The sequence below is a fragment of the Onychostoma macrolepis genome, chromosome 10 (assembly GCF_012432095.1).
Source record: "Onychostoma macrolepis isolate SWU-2019 chromosome 10, ASM1243209v1, whole genome shotgun sequence".
NCBI classification, from domain to species: domain Eukaryota; kingdom Metazoa; phylum Chordata; class Actinopteri; order Cypriniformes; family Cyprinidae; genus Onychostoma; species Onychostoma macrolepis.
Genome location: NC_081164.1, coordinates 17,574,882 through 17,600,304, shown reverse-complemented (window position 1 = coordinate 17,600,304; position 25,423 = coordinate 17,574,882). Strand labels below are relative to the sequence as shown.

Genomic DNA, 25,423 nt, shown 5'->3' with positions numbered 1-25,423 from the left:
AGTTAGAAGGGCTTCAAGTAGGGCTGACTCGGTGGAGACATCAAATTTGTGCAAAGATAAAGACAGAGAGAGACAGACAGGTGTGGTTTAACACAGCTGCTGCCCTCTAGAGGCTCATACAGTTATCTGTGCAGACAGCCTGTTCGTTCACTTCTCAGATGGACAAATAATCTACAGGACAATGTACAGTAATTCATATTGAATTACCATTTTACGATAAAAAAAAAAAAAAACTTTTTCATTATATTGTTGTTGAGATACATTTACGGTAAGAAATTTACAAAATATCTTTATGGAACATGATGTTTACGTAATATTATAATGATTTTTGGCATAAAAGAAAAACCCATACAATGTATTTTGGGCTATTGCAACAAACATACCCCAGCGACTTAAGACTGGTTTTGTGGTCCAGGGTCACATATATTAAAGGGGTCATATGATGCAATTTCATGTTTTCTTTTGTCTTTGGAGTGTTACAAGCTGTTCGTGCATATGTAAGATCCCGCATAAAGTCACAAAGTTTAAAGCCTCAAACCCAAAGAGGTATTCTTTCTTAAAGTTAAGACTCATCCACACCTTCCTAAAAATGCCTCATTCAAATGCCCCCACAAATCTACATCACTTTGTTGGAAGATTTGCATAACACTGCCTAAATGTATACGCAAAGAAAGGCATAACTTTTATTCTTGCTGTAGTATTGTTGCCGTTGCCGCCATGTCATGGAGACGCAGTGTGTTTCCAAATATAGTAAGGGGCGTAACATTTCCGTCACATGCTTGAAATATTTGGCCAATCACAACGCACTGGATAGCTGGCCAATCAGAGCACACAATGCTCTTTACAGAACAATGAGCTTAGTAAAAATCAACGTGTTTCAGAAATGCAGGGCAGAGAGGAGCAACAATAATGTACTGGAGGTGGAAAATACTGAACCTTAAACTACGTAAACATTGCATTACACCAAATACACAAAATAATGTTATTTTTAGCAACGTCATATGACCCCTTTAACGCTGTTCAACCCTCCACTGTACTCTAGTTAGTCTAGTCTACTAGTGTGTGTGTAGACAGGTCGAAACTCACCTTCCTAGGCTGGAAGTCGTACTTCACACAGTGTTGAAAGCCTTTCCCCTTTGACTTCAGTGATGTCACAATTAAACAGTTCCCCACAAAGTGTGCCGAGTAGCCAATCCCTTTGCTGGTTCGAAAACTAGGAGACAAACAAAAGAGAAAGAACTGATTTTATGAAAAAAGAGAAGGAAAGCAAAAAATGGCAAAAGTATGCAAAAACTGGCTATATGAAACAATATTTTAACATTTTTAATTCCAACTTGCCCACTCCACAGGCTTTCTTTTAATATGAGTCAACAAAAGTCACCCCATCTTCTGTTTACGATCTTCTTTCATCTTCTATTTGCCCTGCCTCTTTATTAAAACTCTTTATTATTCAGACCATGCTACAGAACAATCTGATTTCAACACGTTTTCCACAAAAAATGAACTGAACTCTTATAGTCAGATGTGAAAACTCAAGTGAAAATATGGAGGGAGAATATAAGGCTTTATTCTTGGCGGGAAAACAAACATGGTTGACTGAGTCATTGGCAGCAGAGATTGCTGGGAGCGCTGGCTGCTGTCGATAAGGTGACTGGCTATCAGTCGGGCCTCAAAGCAGTGCTGTTTCTCTCGCTCTGTGCCTACACGGCTACATAATTCTATGCTGAGCTCACCACAGTAACATAGAAACAGGAAACAGGATTACATGCTGATTTAAGCGAGGTCAGTGGCCCTCAAGACTTCTGAAGTGGTAATCTGTACCTTCAGTGTCTCCTCCCTCAATAGTGTGCAAACGCTGCTACCTCAACATAGAGGATATACTTTATTAGCTGTTACATATATTCAAAAAGGCCCCCTGGTGATAGAAGTGATGCTGTAGAAGCATGTGTGTGCAAATTCATTTCTTTTGAAGAACTGCTGCTACAGCCATGCGGTTATTCATTTTAATCATATTTCATGTAATTATTGAGGGCATCCTTAAAGCCAATATATTCAGTGCATTCAAGTCATACATTTACAGTACGTCTCTTTCCTGGAAATCAAACCCATGACCTTGGCACAGTTAGCGGCATGCTGAGGTACAGGAAATTTGCATGTAAAATTAAATTACATCTATGTAAACTAAGAACTCATTTTGCTGGACTTGTCTGCAACCTTCAACGGATCATCCTATCGGTTCTCTTGACAGCGAGCATAATGGGAACTGCACTCCACAAGTACTGTAGGTCCTTCGGGGGATCTTGAAGGGGATTACGAGTGTTTTTGTGCAAGAAACCCTGACTAACATCAAAACCAGACCAAAGAATGAAATGCTACAGAAGTGTAGAATATGGCATTAAAGTGTAGCACTGACATTCAATTAAAGGTCAAAACTAACAAGGATCCTCAAGGCTACTCTGCAAGGCATCTCTAGTTTACGACGCTGGTTTATTTTCAAAAACAACCAGAGGTTCTTTAGAGAATCTCCTATGACATTTAGGAATTTTGTGAATTTATCTAGTTTGCCCTCTGGTACGGCAGGCTTTTCTTGGTAACTGGAAAATAGGGCAGGGCTCATCACTCCTAAATTAGCAGTCTCTTCTTGTGGGCCAGCCCTGTAGAGACACTTACCACTTCAAACAGAAATGGTAATATAATATTTCATATGCACAGATCTCCCGTGTTTCCACCACGCTGAGAAGCTTGAGGCTCACAGGTGTTGGTCTAGGTCGCTCAGAGCTTCTGCTCTGAAATCAGTCTTGGCATTTACATTTTAATGACTGGCGACTGGTCAGCATTAAGCCGTACATTAACTCTGCACATCCTTAATGTGTCACATACATTATACTCACCAGTATAAGTATGGTTTATCCTTGTCTACATTGATATTATTGAGTGGGTCCATTCGGAACCACGTGTTGAGAGTGAATCCGTTCTGGTAAGGCCACTTAGCAATGGGTGGCAAAGCAATGGCCTGCCGGGGGGCAAAACACAAGGAAATTAGAAGATGCAAATTTGCACAATCATAGGAACAATGAAAATAACATTTGCAGAATAAGCTGATATATAATCAACTGACCATTTTGTACAAATTCGACCTTGGTACAGTGGTTAATACTCTGGGTTAAATACAATTTGCACTCTAATAACAGTATTTGTGGCATAGTGTTGATTACCACAGACTATATTTTCAGATAATTTGATATAATAACTCTCTCAGTTTGTACAAAACAAAAACATTTATGCCCTTGCAGTGAAAAGGCTACAGGAAACCATGCGGATGGTAGAGGGCAGAAATCTTTTGTAACATTATAAACATCTTTACTCTCACTTTTGATCAATTGAATGCACGCTTTGCTGAATAAAAAGCACTAATTTCCTTAACTTTAAGCATACAAAAAAAAATGCATATTAACCTGACAAAGTGCAGAAAAAATTTAGAATATTTAGATATTCTCTTTGAGATATAAATGCCATATGATAAATTATTATCATCACTGTTGGTGTTCTATAATTCTGACACGAGTCTCATGCTCATACCTATAAAGCCTGGAATGCATACATTTTATAGTAAAAAATGTGGGAGATTCTCACCGCCGCACTGCGTCCTGGGAAGTTGAAGAAGGTGTCAGGGCCGTGCCGCTGAGGCATCTGATTCAGCACAGATAGGAGCTTAATGGCGTGTCTTGGCTATAGGCACAGGACACATGGAGGAAGGGAGCAATTAAGAGAGGACATTGTAATTAGTGAGAGAGAGGGATGAAAGGAAACGTGTTATAATGAGAGAAGACTTTGAAAACAGAGAAAAAGATAAGTCAAAAATTAATTATTTTAATAGTAACCATTATCAACGACCCAACAAAACAACCACTACTTGAGCCAATCAATAACCTGTCCATCAGCCTTAACCACGGCAGCACAGCTGAAATCGATACACAGCAAACCACAAACAGAGGCGTCCATAGGGAGGACTGGCGGACAGGAGATCATTGGCTGGGCTTGCTGGAGGTCTAGCTAATGATCTGCAGATTTTATGAGCTTTGAAAACGTATTTTAGCATTCAAAGTAGCTCCTTGTTTTTAACAGCCACCGAAGCCACAGCATCCAGTTGGTGGAAAAGTGGCAAGAGTCTGTGGTGCAAGAAAACTCACCCACATGCCTCCGTCGCCCCTCAGCATGCTGAACAACAGCTTCAGTTCCTTGACTGTGATACTATAGCTGGCCAAAACCCCCAGCATGTCCACTAAGAGATCTGAGGAAGACAGAAAGAAGAGAACAAAATGACTCAGCATTATCGGTGCACAGAACTGCCGACTCATGAGGATGATGTTACTTGGGGCAAGAAGCCAATCGTTATCTTTCGGCTGGAACATTATCTACCGCATGTTCTCCTGAGGCCCCTTTGGTCTTCAGATCGCAGCCGTCGATCGCATGGAAACGCAAGTCTATTCATTCACATATTGGCCGTAATGGCTTGGTGTCAAAGCGTCTGCTGATGTAATTTGCGAAACATCTGCGTTATGAATTTAGAAGCTCTTTAAAGCGCTACGTGAGACATGAAATAATCTAATTTCGAGAAAAATAACAACCCCTCAGCAGTGATGTTTGTCGTGGCGTAATATCATTGTAATTTGATTTTGAAAATAACCCAGTTATACGCCGTTCACTCAAAGGCCACAAATTTGGTCAAAAGTGGACAGAAGCTGGAAGCGTATGAGAACTAATAGTCTGATTAGCAGCAGCATTTTCTAACACGCGGATCTGTCTAAAGAACAGTAAGAGAGAAGCATTCTCCCAAATGTGCTCACAGAGCCAATTTTACACATTACCCCTGCAATAAACGACGGCCATGGTCCACTGATCGTAATTACACAGAAATATTGGACACAGAATGCACAATGAGGGGTTTAGCGAGACAGTGAAACCTATTTTTCTGAAACGTAACGGAGCCAAATCATAGAGGATTGGAACATATGGACGGGCATGTGATACAACAAAGATTACCACAGAAATTACTGATTCTTTTCTCTTTGGTGAATTGGATTTTTAGTTGACTGAATAATTTGAACTGAAAGCACTGGTGTAAACCGTAGACGTGTTCAGAACCAAAGTGCCTTGAAATAAGGGGGCACAGGACTAATGTGGGGTCTTATATGCATTTTCACTTAGGGGTGTACTCACTTTTGTGGCCAGTGGTTTAGACATTAATGGCTGTGTGTTGAGTTATTTTGAGGGACAGCAAATTTACACTGTTATACAAGCTGTACACTTACTACTTTACATTGTAGCAAAGTGTCATTTCTCCAGTGTTGTCACATGAAAAGATATAATAAAATATTTACAAAAATGTGAGGGGTGTACTCACTTCTGTGAGATACTGTATATATAAATACACACACATGTATGTATACATTTAAGCAAAATATGTTATGTTCATATATTAAATATATTTATATATGATGAATATAAATATATACATGTAAATATTTTCAAAATATATGCTGTATGCGTGTAAATATACACAGTACACACACATATATTATGTAAACAAAAACTTTTATTTTGGATGCGATTAATCACGATTAATTGTTTGACAGCACTATTAAAAATACTACTGCTAATACAAAAGTATAATAATAATAATAATAATAATAATATTTTTCACTATTCACGGTTCCCAGGACAATGTTCCTGGTTCCAGGTTATCCTATCGGTTGAGGGCCCTGGGCAGATATTCTTTTTATTTATAAAAGTTTATTTGAATTTACAATTTATTGTTATTTGACTTTTTTTTTTACAGGATCCATGTTTGGATTCTGTGAAAGCATCTCACGATGCTATACTTTAGAGCTCACCTGCAATCATGTCGTCGACAGAGCTCATCTTCTGCAGCACCTGCTGGATGAGCCCCACCTCGGTGCTCGTCTGAAGGTTGCGAACGCTCTTCCGCAGGATAGCTGTGAACATGCTCCAGATCTCCGCCTGGCAGGTGACGTCACAGTGCTCCAGCAGCTCCACCATGCAGGCGATGCTTTCCGCGTCCTGGATGATAAAGTTCATCTCCAGGTCGAACTCTCCACCCACCAGCTGAGATAGAAAGACAGAGCCAGTGTTAGTCACAAATGAAATTACTGAAAATGTTTACATTGACAAACGGTATATTTTCAATCAACAATAATGAAAAAGAAAAACACACATCATGGTGATGTAAATAAATAAATGGTAAATAAAGTAATAAACAGGAAAACGGCATTAGTGACATGAAATTCAACCTGGAATAAAATCATTTCAGTTATAATTACAATTCATTTTCAACTGCAAAGCAGCTCTACTGAAGACAAAACAGTGCCATTAATCACCACAATTTAATTCAATTATTTGGGGGAGATTGACGTAGGACACAAGGTGGATGAGATGAACAGACCAAAGTAATAAGGACATAAAAAATAATGAAATTAGAGAATAAATGAATTTAAACAGAAAAGGCAATTGGAAAGGTCTTGTGAGTGCAGTGAATGTGGGAAGAAAAGCAAAGGAAACAATACAGAGAGAATTATTAAAGGAGCAGTTTTTGAGGTTGCTTCCCCAGAGAGCAGCACTCTCAGCCTGACAAACAATGATTGCGATTCGAGAGGGTCATTTAATGTCGGGGTAGAAAGAACATAATGACCTCATACACACACTTATGTACCCTCCACCTCTCAAACAACACACTGGAGAGGAAAGGAACGGACAAACCAATCTGAGATTGTTCCTGCTCTGCAGCAAACAATAATCAATGGCATCGGTCTTGGAGTTCAACAGGCATGAAATTGGCCAGCTCCTGGCCATGCAAACGCCAAACCCCTAAGTAAATAAGCAGGTGATTTGGAAAATAAAAGCTGAAATGCCTGTAAACTACATTTCGGTGGAAAGCCGAGGTGCAGAACTTCCTTAAGGGTGCAGTGGGAGAACTATTGATTTTCACACTTCATCCAATACAGTCAGATTGGGAACGCTCTGGCGCTTTAGAACCTTTTGTAATTGGGCCGTCGATAACCTTAGCACATGTAATTGCCCCGTGCCACTCACCTTATCCGAACATTCACCTTGATTATTTCTATTATCCATGTGAGGACCTTGAACATGACTTTATCATTATCGAGTAAAGGAGTTTTTTGTTTTTTTATTCAGACAATCAAGATCACATTGTGAGGATCCACTACTGCTTTTATGCACTATATACACTAGCCTTAAAAAGTCTTCTCTGCAAGTATGTGACTGCTTCTAGGGATGCAAATTTGATTTCATGCGTCACTGTGTTCAAACGTGTCAGAATGCATTAATTGTGTTCTCAGTGCCGCAGGGTTCGTCAGCATTAGCATAAACTGTCTTCTATGGTCATTTTTCTCCTTTAGGTCAACTGTCATTATGGAGAAACAGAATCTTGCTAGTTAACTTTAGTTCACAATGTGTTGGGCGATATGCTTCATAGTCATATCATTAGCCTGTGAGATTGCAGATACACGATATTACCATGCTTATTTAATTATTTACTTACTTGTTTTATAGCTGGAGAGTGAACCAACAGGGTAAGCCTAAATGTAGCTTAATTTTAGCGTAATTTATTAACTACACATTATATCTTTTTAAGTCAAGTAGCATATGGTTGTGCTAAAATATTTTTAATACGACTGAATTTGTATTTAATAGTAGTGCAATGGATCACAAAACTCACGGTTCGGATCAAATGATCTGATCTGTGACTCAAAATCCATAATTTTTCGGATCAGCAAAAAACAAACAAAAAAAAGTTTGCTTTTTATTAATTACCGAAAGCTTACTTTAAGTACTTCTATACCACAGCAAAAATTACTAGCTGAACTAATAAAGTCAGTAATAAAACAAGAACAATTACACAAATTACAAGCGTAGATGAATACAACATAAAGTTACTAATAAAGTCAGTTTCAGGTGCTTCAGGTGTGTGCGGCAGTGGAAAAAAAACAACAACAGAAAAACAGCGCAAGTACTCTTTTGCTTGAATGGTTTAAAATTGTTTGATAAAACATGACAGTTAACCCGCGAATCACATGCGTGCCGAGCCGTGGGGTCTGGTCCCCCATACGGATCACGGATCATCTACAATCCGTTGCACCCCCAGTATTTAACATGATAATTTAATACAAACTAGTGCTGGCAAATGATTAATCGCGATTAATCGCATCCAAAATGAAAGTTTTTGTTTACATGAGTATATACACTGTGTATATTTATTATGTATATATAAATACACACACACACACACACACACACATACATACAGTATATATTTTGAAAAATATTTCCATGTATATATTTATATTCATATAATTGATATATACATATTTTTAATGTATAAACTTAACATATTTTTCTTAAATATATACATGTATGTGTGTGTGTGTATTTATATATACACATATTAAATATACACAGCACACACATATATTATGTAAACAAAATGTTTATTTTGCATGCGATTAACTGCGATTAATCGTTTGACAGCGCTAATACAAAAACCAAGTTATTAAGTTAAGTTATTTGAATGCTTATATTTCTTCAGTTAGCTACAGAAAACGAGCAAAGAAAATTTACATTATCAAAGAACATCATAACTGACTTCAATTTAGGTGCGAGTTTATGCATTTTAAGAATCTCTTAAGCCGCGGTCACACTAGGCTTTGATCATGTGAAATTCCCTTGGGCGCTGCAATAGTCGTGATATGACACCATGCTCTGCAGGTTTTTTAAAAAACTTAAATTCAACACATAACAAAAATATAAGGCCTACATCTAAAATGCATATTCCTGCAGAGCTGCAGTTTTAAATTTACGTTCTTTTAATTCAGTCAAACGCGAAAATTTTCGCACAAGCTTGCATTTCCGGTATGACACATTTGCATGCGTACAAATAAAGACAATTGAACGAAAGGTGCAGTGTGACTGCCCCTTTATACTGTACTTCAGGTCCGAAATTTTCATATGCATTTTTCATTTTTGTTGTATTCGTCATACTTTCCTCTCAAAATGCATGCTACGGATGCGTGAAACACAGAAAATCGAACCCGATGCGAATTTTATGACGGATAAAAGTTTCGGAGGCAGTGTGTAAACGTGATTGACACAACATGAGTTTGTATTTATTTTTTTATCATGTGAAAATTTCGGACCCAGTGTGCAAGGACCTTTACATCGCATGTAGTTTATTTTAATAATAATAATAATAATAATAATAATCATCATCAAAGTTGTTATGATCTGTTTTTCCAGATGGTTGAGAGAAATTGTTCGCAAGTGTTTCCACGGTATCATTCCATTGAACTATTTACAATCCATATAGTGCAAACAGAAGGACAGCAGGGATGGCAATCCTATTGATTTGTCATGGTTCATCACTCCTAGAGGCTTTTAGCGAATAGATGATTAATTACGAGATGTTTACTCATCAATAATTGCCTTTGAAACCCAGAGAGATCATGGGTAGTTTAGTGAACAACAAAAAACGTAATTAAGCTTTCATGCAAATGGTTTCTAACACGGAAACAAGATAAACACGTTATTTTGCATGTGGAAATTCACAAACTTAGATAGCCCAACATAAAGTCTTCAACTCCATACACTAAAATTTTGTACATAATCAGTACTCTTCACACAAGGATGCAGTATATGAAGAATAGACTTGTTTACCTCCTACACATGATGCTTATGGGATCAAACAGACTTGCACAAAAAGAAAATGACCAAGATAATACTAGAGTTTCTTTTTGACCCTTGAACACTGACAGTGGTGTCAAACACTATTTTTAAGCAACAGCAGAATGTAGGAGCTGTAACAAAGAGATCAGACAGAGCGCGGTACAGCCTCCAGCACATTAGCTCACAATCTCCTCACCACTTCGGTCATGTTTTATTACAGTGGGAACAGACTTTATCTGTTTAAGTTAATCATGGCAGATATGGCGGATGGGATCGGGAAACAATCCGAGCCAGATGCGCTACACGTCAGGCCACATCTCTGACCGATGTGTCGATTTTTATCTGGAAAATTAAATTTTTAGAACATTTGCTCATCCGCAATACAGCGCCGAGGCATTCCCTGTCTGATGTTAAAACGTCATTTAGCAGATGCTCCGAGACATTTATGATTTCACATGTTTCTCTCCATTTGTTGTTTTAAAACATGTTTATCAGACGTTTATACATTAATATGATGCTGAATTCCAAATGGAATAAAAAAAAAAAAAAAAAAAAAGAAATGAAAGGAATGTAGATGTAAGAGCACTCAAGAAAAAAAAACATGCACTTCAGCATTGAAATAAACTAAAGAAACATTCAAACAAACAGAGCAAAGCAGCAGGGAATATTTGAGGGAAAAACTATGAATGACTGACTTAAAGTACTTGAATATTTATATAGTTGTCTCTGCACATTAAACATCAAAAATAAAATACAAAACACTTCAGCATTAAAATAAATAAATGAAATGAGCATTCAGATACAGCAAAAAAAAAAAAAAAAAAAAAAAAAAGCGATGTAGCAAGGAAGATTTGTGTTGGAAAATGAAATATATAAATGACCTTACAGCATACTTACAGTTGCCTTTGCACATTGAAAAATAAAATATAATACAATAAATCTAAAAAACAAATAAATAAATAAATGAAGCTTAACAATAAACAAATAAATAAATATAAAACAATATAATATATTTTAAAATATTAAAATGAACATAGCATTTTAACAGGAGAATTGGGGAAAATGAATGCCTGATTTACTGTTGTTTCTGTTTTTACATTTGTTTCTGCATATTAAGTCTCTATGGTACACAATATGATATTAATGAGGAAAAATCGTACACTATAATATCAATAAACATTTTCATTATTTTAAAATGTATTTATTTATTAAAAGTTGAACAAATAAACGGACAAACTGAACTATTTGAACTTTTCATGCAGAAAAAAAGAAATGTATTTAATGAAAATATGAATCTCTTTAACCAAACATTTGAACAAACATATTTACATATTATATATAATAATATTTATTACAACATGTTTTAGATAACACACTGTCTCACAGTCATCCCAAAATGTACACGATGTGCTAACAGACAAAGGCTGATTTTCAGCCCCCAGAGCTTTAGCTGTATGCTAATATATGCTAACTCATTGTCAGATTACATTCCGTGCAGCACTAAAGCAGTTAGCAACACATTATTTTTCCACAGGGCCCCCATCCTCTACTCCCACCCACTCCAAATAATCAATTACTATCCAGACAGACAGTTGTGTTTGGAAGCGAGCTAATTCATCTCGAAACGAAACAAGCCACAAGCCCAATAATGAAAGGGGGAGAATGTGATTTGCACAGGGTTTTTTTTCTCCGAGCTGAAAAACAAGTGTGGGCAAATGAAGCAAATCACAAGTGTTCTTAAGTGCTAAATTACTCAACAGATAACGCGATGAATGTAGTAAACCGCATGCCAGCGACAGATGAATGTCTCCGGGTTGGTGGTTAATCAATTAATTGATTGATTTTTCTTCAGGTTGGGGGACGCTTTTTGTACTTAATGTGGTATAGAACAAATTATTCCAAAAACGGCACACTTGAAAGTGACCTAATCTTTGCTTGCCCACACATTCACGCAAAGGCAGGGCCAGTTCACGAGCATCGATCGCCGCCATACAGAATCCATTAGCCGAAATTAGGCCAAAGCCTTAAGGTAGCGAGAATTAATTCTCCTCCTATTGAATTTCTCTTTTCCATCGAGGATCCCAATTAGAGCATGAGACACCTTACGAGCTAATATTTCAACATCTTCATTTCTCCTAGTGTATCTGAGGAAGATGAGCCCATTTCAAATCACTGTATTAAAAACTACCGACACACTCTTTAATTAGGCACTGTGATTACACGCTGACAAATACAATGATAGAAGGGGCAACTGTGAGCGACTGAAAATAACTGATGCTACAAAGCCTAACATATCAGGTTGCCTGGCAACCATCTATTCTACAATCCAGCATGACGTCCAAGTCCATTTTGAGAATGTGAGTGCCACGCTAAACATATGACATGGCAGCAAGAAAGGAGAGCAGGTACAGATCAAGACTGAAGAACAGAGCGCTCACTGTATACAACTGGAGAAATCTGCTGTAGGAGTTACGTGGGTCTTGAGCTAGAGCAAGAATGTTTAACCGTGACACTGGATATGATGCAAACACAGAGCAATCTGACGAGACGGAGACAGAGGGGAGAACATTTCTAAGATTTCTGTACACAAAGAAATATTGCTAAGCCAGTCCTCCACTATTTTTTTGACACAAAGCCTGTATGTTCTCGCATAAGGGACACTGGCATTGTTTTTCGATCCAAACTGCTCTACTCTGAAGAAGGCCGATCTATAACCCTGAAAAAGTCACCCAATTCAGAGGCATGAATGTATATTTTGTGGATAAGCCAACTACAAAAGTGTGAAAGGGTTAGTACACTTCCAAAAACAAAAAAACTCTTGATAATTTACTCACTCTCATATCATCCAAGATGTTCATGTCTTTCTTTACTCAGTCGAAAAGAAATTTAAGGCTTTTGAGGAAAACATTCCCGGATTTTTCTCCATATTGTGAGCATTTGTGGTTAAAAAGTATATAAATTTGTATTTTTCTTAGAAAACAACTGATCGTTTTGCTAGATAAGACCCTTATTTCTTGGGCTGGGATCATGCAGAGCAATTTGGACCTTCAGCTCGTCGGCTCCCATTGAAGTCCACTATATGGAGAAAAATCCTGGAATGTTTTCCTCAAAAACCTTCATTTCTTTTTGACTGAAGAAAGAAAGACATGAACATCTTGGATGTCATGGGAGTGAGTAAATTATCAGGAAATTGAAAACTGAAAGTGGACTAATCCTTTAAAATAAATATTATGGATATAAACTAACATTCAAAAGGTTTTTATTTATTTTTTGGAAAGAAATGAATACTCTTTTTGATCAAATTAGTGTGTTGTTCCTGAATAAGTGACAGCAAAGATGTGTATAAACTATTTCAAATTAATGTTGTTCTTTTGAACTTTCTATTCAAAGAAACCTGAGAAAAAGTATGACAGAAATCACAAAAATACTAAGCAGCACAACCGTTTTCAACTTTGATAACAATAAATAAATGATGTATATAAATAAAGTATATATAATGTCTGCTGAACATTCAGCTTTGCCATCACAGGAATGAATTACATTTTAAAACATTACATTAACATAAAGTTAGTTAGTTACAATTGAAAAGTTATTTAAAATTGCATTAATATTTCACAGTGTTACTGTTGTTACTGTATTTTTGATCAAATAAGCTTTGGTAAGCGTCAGATTTCTTTCAGAAAAAAAAGCTAACAGTTAGCTAATAATAGTTTCTACTTAAATACTAAAAAAACAGTATCATGAAACAAATAAATGTATTAATAAAACAATAACCCTATTCAACTCAATAATATTAATATTAATAATAAAACACCAAATGGGAATAAAAGTACTTGAATATGACTATGGCATCTTAGTTTTGGATGAGAGACTGCTGTAGTAATCTTTAATCCTGTTTTTCTAAATACACACCATGTACAGAGGAAGGTAATTGGTTTTGTGGCATGACGGTGCTTTAAGGACAGGTGGATCCGGATGAATTGCGCATATCATGCAGCAAACAGCAGGAGACCTTCATCTGCCATGTAACTACCACACTTGATTCACTCTTTCACTTTTACCACCGTAACAAGCATTTCCAACGGAGGCATTTTCTATTAAGTAAACGAAAAAAAAAAAAAAAAGAAATGCATGTACCATACTGCCGTCTCTAATTGGATTATAAGACTCTTCTGATATATTGTTGAAGACTGCATGAAGCTCCTAATTACAGCATAGCTTCTAACTTTATTGTGTAACTCTCTCTCTTGCCTTCTATGAATGCTTTGAGAGATTTGCAGTTCTTACGGACACGATTTATACAGCCATCTGCTTTCTTGAGGCAGGACTGTCCCTGCTCACACAACCGCTGCAATTAGCACTGCGGACTGTGGAAGAGAGGCATAAACTGCCCGTGGCACTGGCAGGGACAGCATCACTTCACAGTTGGCCAGGCTGTTGAGCACACTCTGCTTTCTTCTGACAGTGAATGATGTTCACAGAGCTAACAGCACCACGCTTCCCTGGAGTGCATAAGGCAAGCCTCACTATTACAATCGCTCAAAATTAGGGACAAATTTCATCATATAACTCAACCCAGTCAAATTCACATTGGAGGGATCCAAGCCGTATCTAGGGATCAGAGCATGAGACTGAGCATGCAATCAAATCCTAATATTTACATTCTTAAATATTCCATATTTACAACTGAACATCTTTAGACGCAGCAATTAAGAATCTCTGACAAGAAAAAAAAATAAATAAAAATGGAACAGGGAGTTATGTAAGTGTATTGCATCCTGATGACTTCTGGAGTTTAATTTACCGCCATGCTCAGAAAAGATACTTCATTTGGTGCAAGGGAATGAAGGTGTGAGGAAACCTGTTCCAATAGACCACTGAGCAAGTAATTATGCACTTGCTAGCCTAGCAATCCTCTCACAAAGGCCTGAGCCAAAAGAGGCGAAGGCGGCAATTGGCACGGGCTTCTCCAGGGTTTGGCACAAAGTTCTGCGTCGGCGTAGTCGCTGGAACGCTGCAGTCTCCCGCCGTTAGATTGAACAAGGATAGGGATTCTGTGACCTTACTGAGAAAACGCTACCTCTGACATTCGCTTAGGTCATTTCTGAATTTACTCAGGGTTGTTTTAGTATCACTGAGATACTATTATAGTTTATAATAATATTTAAATAAATATTAATTAGTCTTTATTTTTACATATTACTTTTGTGTTTTTGCTATTTTTATTAGTTTTTTTATACGTCTATATGTGTGTGTGTGTGTGTGTGTGTGTGTGTGTGCATGTGCTTTTGTTCATTTTTAGTTTTAGTAGATCAAGTTACACTAAATGAATATTAGAAATACTGCCTTGGCAACTAGCAGAAATGAAATAAGTTTAAGTTTTTGTATATTTGATTTCATTTCAGTTCAACCTTATCTCATTTTAAAGTTTTTTTATGTTATTAACTATAATAATCCTGGTTCTTGCATAACTGCTCAATTACATAATTGCTCAAATGAGAACATTTTATTTTAGTTAAATGAGTTCTGTAGTTCATCCAAAAATCAAAATCATTTACCAACGTTTCTGTAATTGTTTTCTTCTGCAGAACACAAAAGATGATATTTTGAAGAATGTTTTAACTGTTTTTGTCCACACAATGAAATTCAGAGAGGTAGACACTGAACCTCACTGACCTTCAGTTTATGGCCAAAAAATAACATGGAGACATTTTCAAAAACATGAGGGTCAGTAAACATTGACAGAATTGTAATTTTTAGGAAGACAGTTTTATGAAAAAATGACAAAGATGTGCCACTTAAGATGTGGCATGTTTATGTCAGCATGGTAAACCAAGGGACTGTCTAATCTCAGAAACATACTGTAATCCTCACATTAATATTCTTTAGTTGCCATTTTTCATTTGGTGGCTCCAGCCAAGGCGCAAGTTCAAACAAATATTCCTAAAGTAGGAAAAGCAAAAATAATGAGGCTGTAAACATTACAGATCAGAGTGAGTTATCTTCTGCTAGTCTGGAGGTCTTATCTGAGTTTGTTTACTTGCGCTGTGGCTGAGAGATATCCTTTAGTAGAGCAGCCACCACGAGGCCACTCATTTTCAGACTCAGTTTTCTCATTGCGTTTTTCAATTGCTTGCACTTGAGATCTTAGAAGGATTACTGTGGCCTTACCATCTGTTGTGCAGTGCAGCTGTTTTGGTTTTACACTCTCTCCCTCTTGGCCACTCGCAGAATTCATTCGTTATTTTATATAATGCTCTGTTCGAGATTGTGGCTTCCCTGCCACGGCCCCATCGCGCCAGGTCAGCCTCTCTTTATCACAGCCCGCCACAAAGGTCATCAATCGATTCCTCTGGGTTAGGCGTTAAATGTAAATTCTCTAAGGCTGGTCCTGATAGGTGGCACACATGGCTTTGGGGAATGGGAAGAGAATTTCTATAGAGATGAATGTGTGATATCTATGTTTGGAAGGCTGGGACAGAGTGATGAGAGAGAGAGAGAGACGAGAGAGACAGGCATGACTGGAAACGGTGACTTGGAGTCAGTAGAACGCACTCTGCAGAAAGAATATGTAATTTCGGCTCAGCAGGACGGAGGACTTCAGAGATAAAAAGATGCCAGAGGAAGGTGACTTAATGAGGCATTCTGAATGAATAAACTTGAACGTTGATAAATCATCGGAGAGGGAGGAATACAGAATTTGTGTGTAAACAAGAAATGCCATGCTGAGAGGACAGCTGTCAGTGGAGTGACAGCTTTAATAATAAACAAACACGCTTGTCTTGAGACTAACTTCCTGCAGAAGCACCACGAATGACAATGAGGGACAACAGACATATGGGAAAGAGTCATATGCTCCATGCATTTACAATGGCCTTCCCTTCCACATTCAAGAATGCTTAAGAGTTAAAAAATAAATAAATAAATAAATAATAAAAGTTTATTTATATAAAACATAAATAAAAGGTTCGGGAGCCAGGACTCGAACTTGGGACATACAAAAGTACAACAGCACTACATGTCAGCACGCTGTCCATGAAGCTATTAGCAACAAAAAAAGAAAAGGTAGTAATTGAAAGATAAAGAACTAGTGAACAAAAAATTACAAACAAAACTTAAAAAACTACAACCATAAAATAACCAAACGGAAATTGAACATTAAAGGGGTCATATGATGTTGCTAAAAAGAACATTATTTTGTGTATTTGGTGTAATGCAATGTGTTTATGTGGTTTAAGGTTAAAAAAAAAAAAACATTATTTTTCACATACTGTACATTATTGTTGCTCCTCTATGCTCCGACTTTCTGAAACGCATCGATTTTTACAAAGCTCATCGATCTGAGAAGCGAGGTGTGCTCTGATTGGCCAACTATCCAGTGCATTGTGATTGGCCGAATACCTCAAACGTGTGAAGGAAATGTTATGCCCCTTACCGTATTGTGATGGTGTGTCCCGGCGCGACGAGACAAAAACAATAAAACCCATTACTGGGTGGGGATACTGGTTATAATGACTTATACTGTCTTTTTACACCATGTCTGCATTTGTGATCGGAGAAACGTCAAACAAGCGCTACTCTACACAGCTCAAAACTCACGTTTGCATAGTCAGTGGCAAATTCTTTAAATATGAAAACATACTTACAGGCTGTGAGTCAGAAGCGCCAGATTGTCCTTGCGACGTTGGAATAGCCCCAACTTTATAGAAACAGCCTTTGTGCACAGCTGGCATTGTAGGCTACTCTCCCAGTTTCAGGAAATAGTCCTCTGTAAAATGCGCTGCACACACTCTAATATTTGGGAACTTATTATTAAATATAAATATTTCTGGAACAGTGTTGTAAATACAACTTAACCACTGATTTCTAGATGTGTCCTCTTTTGGAAGCCCAAACAAAGTAGTTTCGCTTTCACAACAAAACAGAGCGTCTCCACGACATGGTGCCGGTGGCAGCAACAATACTACAGTGAATAAAAATCACACCCACTTTCTTTGCATATACATTTGGGTGGTGTTATGTAAATCTTCCCACACAGTGATGTAGGCATGTGGGGGCATGTTTAAATGAGCCATTTTAGAAGGGCGTGGACGAGTCTTAACTTTTATAAAGGATATCTCTTTGGGTTTGAGACTTTAGTCTTTGCAACTTTAGTGATCTTATCTATGCACGAACAGCTTGTAACACTCCAAAGAGAAAGGAAAACTTGAAAATCGCATCATATGACCCCTTAAAAAATAAAAATACTTATAGAGACAATGAATCTGCAAACAAAACAAAAAACTACAACCATAAAATAACTAAATGAAAAATGAACATTAAAAATAAAAATACTTGTAGAGACAAAGAACCTGTAAACTAAACAAACAAAAAAAACTTGAAAATGAAAAAAATTAATATTTAAAATACATATGAAATACTTATTTAGAGGCAAACAACATGTAAACTAAACAAAAAACACCAAAATAAATATTAAAAATAAGCATTATATAGATACATATTAATATTACATTAAATTTAAAAAAGGAAACAAAAACAAAACTTAAAAAAAAAGAGAGAAAGTAAAATTGCAAAAAACAAAAAACAACCTTGAAAAACTTGAAATAATAATGAAATGCAAAACATTTTTTTTAGAGGCAGTATATCTGTGAGCAAAACAAAAGAAACTTAAAAAAGAAACTAAAACAAACAAGAAAAAAAACAAAAACAAACAAAACAAACACCCAAACACAAAACTTAAAGACAAACAAAACAGAATATAAAAAATAAATAACATACATACACAAAATACAAATAAAATATCTGAAAATATTTCTTTAGAGGCAAAAAACCTGTAAACAAAAACAGACCAAAAAACTATGTAAAACCATAACGTAGCGGGCCATGCTGATTACAATGTTCTAGTTTTTGCTAAAATCTGTGAATACCTGTTGTATTAACTCAGTTCAAGTGATCCAGTAAGTGTGTGCATTCAAGCTGGCACGCACACCCTGTGCACACCGGTCAGAGGTGAGAGGACACCAGCATACGGCTGGTTAGCCATTAGCAAGCATTAGCCTGTGGATGGGACAAAGGCCCATTGAAGGGCTGCATTATTAATCTAGGCCTTCAAAGGCCCGAGCAGCTGAGTGTCAAGGCAGAGTGGGCTAATTACGTATTCGTTTGCCTGGGGTAATTTGCACCCATTGTGCTGTTCAGGCTGAATCAAGACATGAGATCACAGATTAAACACTTAACGCCAGAGGAGAAGAGCTTTTCAGAGCCGTAGTGCAGGAGGAGGAGGAAAACCAGACAGGGTGAGAAAAGTATGATAGGTAACGATAAAGTGCTTCAGATGTATAACACTGACTTTATTTGGTTTTGGTCCAACTATATTGCACATCAAGGTTTTTATTGGTGTTTGAGGTCTGCACTGAGACTAGAAAAATAATTTTTTCTTCAAGAAAATCAGAGAGTTGCCATTAAAAAGCCAGGTGGTTGTGGGTGGCTGCAAGGGCGCTGCTAAAACAACTGGCTTTTCTGTATCAATTGGAAAAAAGAACTACAGGGTCTGAGCAGACGGCGCTCAGACAGACTAGAGGTTAAAGGATGACTAGAAGGCCAAGATACCATATGGCTAGTGATGGACTGAAATGAATTTTTTAAAAATACACAGAAACCAAAATGGAAGTAAGAAAATAAGGCAATTTCTTGATCAACTTATATCAACTTTTAATGCTATAATTATCTTTCTACAACAATTCCTTGTTAAAGGATTGTTAAATCATTTTCATAGAGTTATTTTTCTAGTTTATGGACATTGAATATTCTTTCCTTAGTAAATGTAACGATACATGACATCGTTTACAAGCCATTCAATTGGTGTCTTTCTATGGTTGAAACACTGATTGAACAATTAGATGAGACATGATAAATTTCAGTATATTACACTGTACCTTTCAACATGCCTTCAATGCTTATGTTTATTTTGTGCTATAACTTGTAGTAAACTGGAAGAGATGATCGGTTCATGTGCGCTCCATCGCAGCGATCTGTTGTACCATCTTAGAAAGCAGCAAAATGCCATTTATTGTTAGAATTTTGTGATAAAAAGTTGAATGCAGAGACTTTGGCTCTCAACAAAAGTAACAAAGCACAAAGATTATTGCGATTATTGATTGGCAAGCACAATATAATGTTTAGCAAAGTTTTGTTCTCTGTTCATTAGAAAACAGTCAAGACTAAAAGATCAATCTTGGGATTCAAGAATCAATAGCAGTTCATCAAAATGAAGACTGAGAAATTGACAAATCGATATTGTCAACCCAGCCCTAGCATCTGCACAGCTGACATGTTTACTTGTTGTAACTTATGTTGTGCACATAAAATAGATGTTGACAGTCAAAACTAATTAAACGTCACTGTTTAGATAATGATTCAACTCTACAAATTGTTTTTTTGCTTTTTCAACCAAGTATTATTGAAATTTCTGAGTCTCACTACATATGGCTCAATCATTTGTCATCTCTGAAAACTGCCATGTAGGACACAAGCATGAGAGCAGACAATTCATGGTTAGTGATACATAACCTAATTTCCTTTCCTTTTTTGTGCGTGTGTTTGTACCGGACTAACTCTGTTTGCCTGCCTGATCGTGTCCCTTGCCATATCTTCCAGTAAGACCTCTTTTCCCTTCTCTGCCAATGCAAATCCATCTCTTTGCGCTCTTCACAGCTGCCCAGCCCAACAGATAACCTCTTGGCCTGTCACGGGGGAGATGGCGTATTTCTGTCTGAACCGTTCCCTGGCTCTCCATTTGGTCCCTTGGCACCTCCTGCAAACGCAGAGTGTCAACACCCGCAAGCCGTCAGAGGCCGAGGACAAACAGAGGAGCCAATCTCCTGCTGTCAGGGCAACACACACAAGCACACGCACACACAAACGCTCTGATCAATGAGAAAGGCAGAGTGTCTTTGTTATCTGTGATTAGGTTTTCATGAGCAGAAGCCGTATCCTGTCTGGATGACCATCTGGTCATTTACTCGCTCTCAAAGCGCCCTGGGAAATGCAGTCCTTGCACCCTTTCTGCTTTGCTTTCAAGTATAGCCGCAGTCAATCAATATGCCACAGTTGATCATCGTCATCATGTGAGTGAAAGAGAGTGGGCAGTTAAATCTAGGACTGAGCATCTTTTATTTCACAAACAAACCTGGAAATGACCAATCAGGTACAATATTTTTGTTTTTAGAGGAGTAATCATGACTTGTGTATTACTACTGCAAATATTTAAGGTTACTTAATTATTTACTCACCCTCATGTAGGTTACAAACCTGTATGCAGTATAATTTTAGTATTATTTATAGTTTTTATTAATATTTTGAATACTTTTAGTTCATTTTTAGTAATTTTGTTATGCGCTTTTGTCATTTTTAGATGTAAATCTGCTTTTGTCAGATTGAGATGTTTCAATTTTAGTTGAATTTCCAGACAGTAATTTTAGTCTTTTAACTTTTAACATTTTAAACAGTTGACAAGGTAGCATTTATATTTTTCGTTTAGTTTGTTTTTCATCTAACATTTGTATTATTTATTTTTTTCTGCTTCATTTCAATTGACAATGTTTTTAATAATTTTAGTTTTTGATAACGATAATAAACTTTCCCAAGTGCCTTTCATTTTTCTAGGAATATATTCTGAAGAATGTGTTTTTTTAAGTTGATATTTATTTGTTTATTTATTTATTTGTACAATGAAAGTCAAAGGGGTCAAATGTTGTTTGGGTCCCAACGTTCTTCAAAAGATCTTCTTTAGTGTTTCACAGAAGAAAGAAATGCATACAGATTTAGAAATGAGTATTTGATGACAATTTTTAACTCCCTTACACTAAGCATATCTTTAAAGTGTAACTTTAAATCTAACTACATTAGCATCATGGTCATGTTTTTTTCTCTTTTACATGACTACAAGTTTTGTGCAGGCTAACGCAACTCGTACACATTCAGAAAGTGTAAAAATCTAGTTGAAGACAAACTAAAAACAATACATTGTACCCAGACCAAAAAAGGGAAAACTGCCAAAACTCAGCAGGCAAGCCTATCCTTGTTATACCCCTGTTAGTTTGTTTTCAAAGTAATAGAAACCGCTCTCGCCTCAAACCTCAAGTAGAGTGTGCCCCAACATAAAGGTTAATTACCTCACTCTCTAATGCTCTGCTTTTGAGGTTTTATGAGCGTCTGCCCTGCACCTTCTTCTGCCCTGTATTAACAAAATGAGGAGAAGGCCTAGAAGCAAACAAACATACAATGCTTCTGCCGCTGCTGGTGCTGTGTCAACGTTTCTCAGATTAAGAGGAAAGAATGTCCTTCCTGATCGCTGAATACCGCAGTAATGTATCAGCAGGGGACAGGAGGAAATCACTGAGAAGGAAAGACAGAGAGAGGAATCCCCAATAGAAATGTGTTTGTGAGACTGCAGTATTCAGTTACAGAGAAAGCTGCATATGAGCCTGCAAGCATTTATTATAAAATCCAGCTTGATTTAATCAGCATGCAAAAAAAAGATCCATTGTTCATTGTCAACAGTGTAGAGATGTATAAAGCACAGCTCACACTGAAGTCACTTTCAAACCAAGCAGCTTTCTGTCAATCCCGCAATCCATGTGACCGACTTGAACTAGTTGGGAAATCTACGTTGGGCAATTTATCGCCCCCAAACAAAGTTCCTGATTGCAGGGATTCCTATTGAATGTTTATCAAACAATGCTAATGGGGCCAATTTGTAAACGTACTCACTGTTTCTAAAGTAAACTATAACAAAAGATGTAAACATTATGAGTGTGTAAAGACAAAAATATTGATTTAAACAACTATACAGCTCAAAAGACACAAGTTCTTACAGAAGTATGAACATAAGTGCTTATATAAGATTATAAGATACACATTTGTGTTTATAAATCCTCCAAAAGTTGGCCCAACTGACTTCTAATGAAAGTGCCTCAAGATTTGTGCTTTTTTTTTTTTTTAAGAAGAAGAAAACCTGAAATCATTATTTTTTTGTGGTAATCAACACAAAGGCCACAAAGGTTATCAAGTACTGTATAATCGACTCTGGCAACAGTGAAGAAACTCATTATTTCTGCAAAAACAGTTAATACTCAAGCTGTTTGTAGACAGAAGCAGGAGATATTCCCTCTCTCTCTCTGTAATTGGCCTTCTGAGTTTCCCAGAGGTGGGTCATGTATATTAAGCACACCTGTTCATTACATCTGCAGTGGGGCTGTTGAGTTCAGCGTGCAGAATAAGACCACATCGTACCCGTCGCACAGTAATTACTGTGCGAAGAACATTCACGCTGCATGGCCCACGTGCTTCAACATGAACACCAATACATGTGCACACATATTTTTCTGTCAGGTGTACAGACATCCATACACAAAAGACTCCTTCCAGTGTTATTCCAAACAGCCAAAAGGTGTCAGTCTAACATTCTTCGAATAAAAGGGTGACATCACAGTTGAGTGATATCATAGAGCTCACCTCACATCACATTATTCTAAAGCTAGATGCTCCAGAAGGAAAAACGATGCATAACGATAAAATTTTGAATTTGAAGCTCAGGGTAAATTTAACAAATTTTGTCTTCTGGGAAACATGTAAGTATCTTCTGTAGCTTCTGAAGGGCAGTAGTAAATGCAATAAAATAAATAAATAAAAGGTGATATTTAGGCAAAATAAGAAAAATATACACATCTCCATTCTGTTCATAAGTTTTCAACAACTATCAACTATCACTAAACAAAAAAACACAGCTGTGAATCATTCAGGTAACAGCAAAGTATTAGGAATCAAGTGTATGTAAACTTTTGAACAGGATCATTTTTATAAATTTAACTAGGCCTACTTGTTCAGGTCAGTACCAAATAAACAATAACATGAATTTTGTATGATCCCTCTTATTTTGATAAAATACTTAACGTTTTGCAGATTCTGCAAGGTATATTTAAACTTTTAACTTCAACTGTACTGTATATTATACTGCAAATATTTTAGTATATTAAAAATAATTATTTTTATTATTTGATTGTTTTTTTTAAACAATGATGGAGTCTAAAGTAACACTAAAATCATTTTTTATGTAATTTTTTAAATAAAAATAATAAAATAAAACATTTCACAAATATGAAAAATAATTATTTTAATAAGTTTTTATTATTTGACAGGTTTTTTTTTTTTTTTTTTTTGGACAGTGCTGTTTGTTTGTTTAAGTGGTCTACAACCTGAAGAAAGCAGAAATATTTCTTTATTGCACATTTCACATAACAGCGTCAATAACTTGCATACATACTGACTCCTGTGATGTATTTACAATGCTGGCAAAAATCTTCAAAGGAGAATTCTCGCTCTCAATGTGAATACGTGCACAAGCACACACTCGCTCACCCACAAACACATATCTATAAATCCTTTTTGAAGAGGAAAGCATGAAATAACAGTAGATACATTGGGCAGAAAACAGAAATGTATGAGGATGACTCACTAAGATGAAGAAGAAGAGAAGGAGAGAAAAGAGGGAGAGACAGAGAGAGAAGGCCAAGAGGATCTACCCACACACTCTTTTATCACCAGCAGGCAAAGCCGCTACCGGCCCCAATCAGGCCTGATTACACACCGAGCACAGGGCGTCTGCCCTCCAGGCATGAGAACACACCTGTCAATCAAACCCGAGACCCCAAACCGAGCCAGGCATGCAGAACTGAACACAAATCCACATGGAGATAGAGAAAGAAGGTTTACTGCACAGTTCATACACAATTTACAGAATTTTATATAATTAAGGGGGGTCAAATGCACTTGGTTCTGCTGTAATCAAGCTACTACACAAAACAATATTTTACCTACATTCCATATATCCAGTGCAAAAGTTACATAACCCTTCTCTGAGGTAGTATGGTAAGTTCCCAGCATGCAGACCACATTTGAGGTCTTCCCCACGGTGACTATATGATTTTGAGATATAAAGATAACTTGCAATTGCAAGTTTATAAGAATTGTGAGATTTAAACTCAGAATTCTGTGGAAAAAGTTTGAATTGTCAAATGTCACAATTAGTTTTTTCATTTTTTAATTCCGTGGCAAAAAGAGGCTTCCATAAGACAATTATAGTCAGGAGGCAACAAATAATATCAGGAAGCAAGAGTATGTACTGTACACGTTTGAAAAGGTCTTTGGAATATATTTAAATATATAACATGTCTTGCGGAATATACTTAAAAATCCATTATGCAGCTTCTTCGGGGGAGTTAAAAAATAAAATAAAAAAATGTAAATGCTAAACATCTCACAGATTCTCTAAGGGGTATGTAAACTTATGAGCACTGTATATAAAAAATGGATGTGAGAGTATTTGTGGATGTGCGCGCATACAAGACCTGCAGACTATACTGTATGTGTGCGTGTTTATCCATTATGCAAAGAAATGGCATTTTAGATTAAGAGCATCATACTGAGCATAACCTTCATACTATGGTAATTGTATTTGAGGATGTGGGCCTGGTGAGGAAAAAAAACAGGAGAGAAAAAGATGAAGAAAGAGAGAGGGGGCGATAGAAAGAAAGAATGAGAGGGGAATGTGTACCTTGATGCATTGTATAAATTTCCATTCATTAAGGCCCCAAACCGCAAGCTCCAG

The 25,423-nt window shown here is 36.8% G+C and overlaps 1 protein-coding gene across 12 annotated transcripts in view; it reads right to left on the bottom strand.

The window, feature by feature from the left end:
- Positions 1–25,423, bottom strand: part of nbeaa (neurobeachin a) — a 121,618-nt gene that overhangs the window by 57,937 nt on the left and 38,258 nt on the right. For all 12 annotated transcript variants that reach the window (XM_058789076.1, XM_058789084.1, XM_058789085.1 and 9 more), the window contains exons 2-6: positions 5,895–6,126; positions 4,191–4,291; positions 3,634–3,729; positions 2,892–3,013; positions 1,087–1,213 (exon numbers count right to left, since the gene is read on the bottom strand). In XM_058789076.1, coding sequence (XP_058645059.1) covers positions 1,087–1,213; positions 2,892–3,013; positions 3,634–3,729; positions 4,191–4,291; positions 5,895–6,126 — 678 coding nt within the window. The remainder of the gene's footprint in view (positions 1–1,086; positions 1,214–2,891; positions 3,014–3,633; positions 3,730–4,190; positions 4,292–5,894; positions 6,127–25,423) is intronic.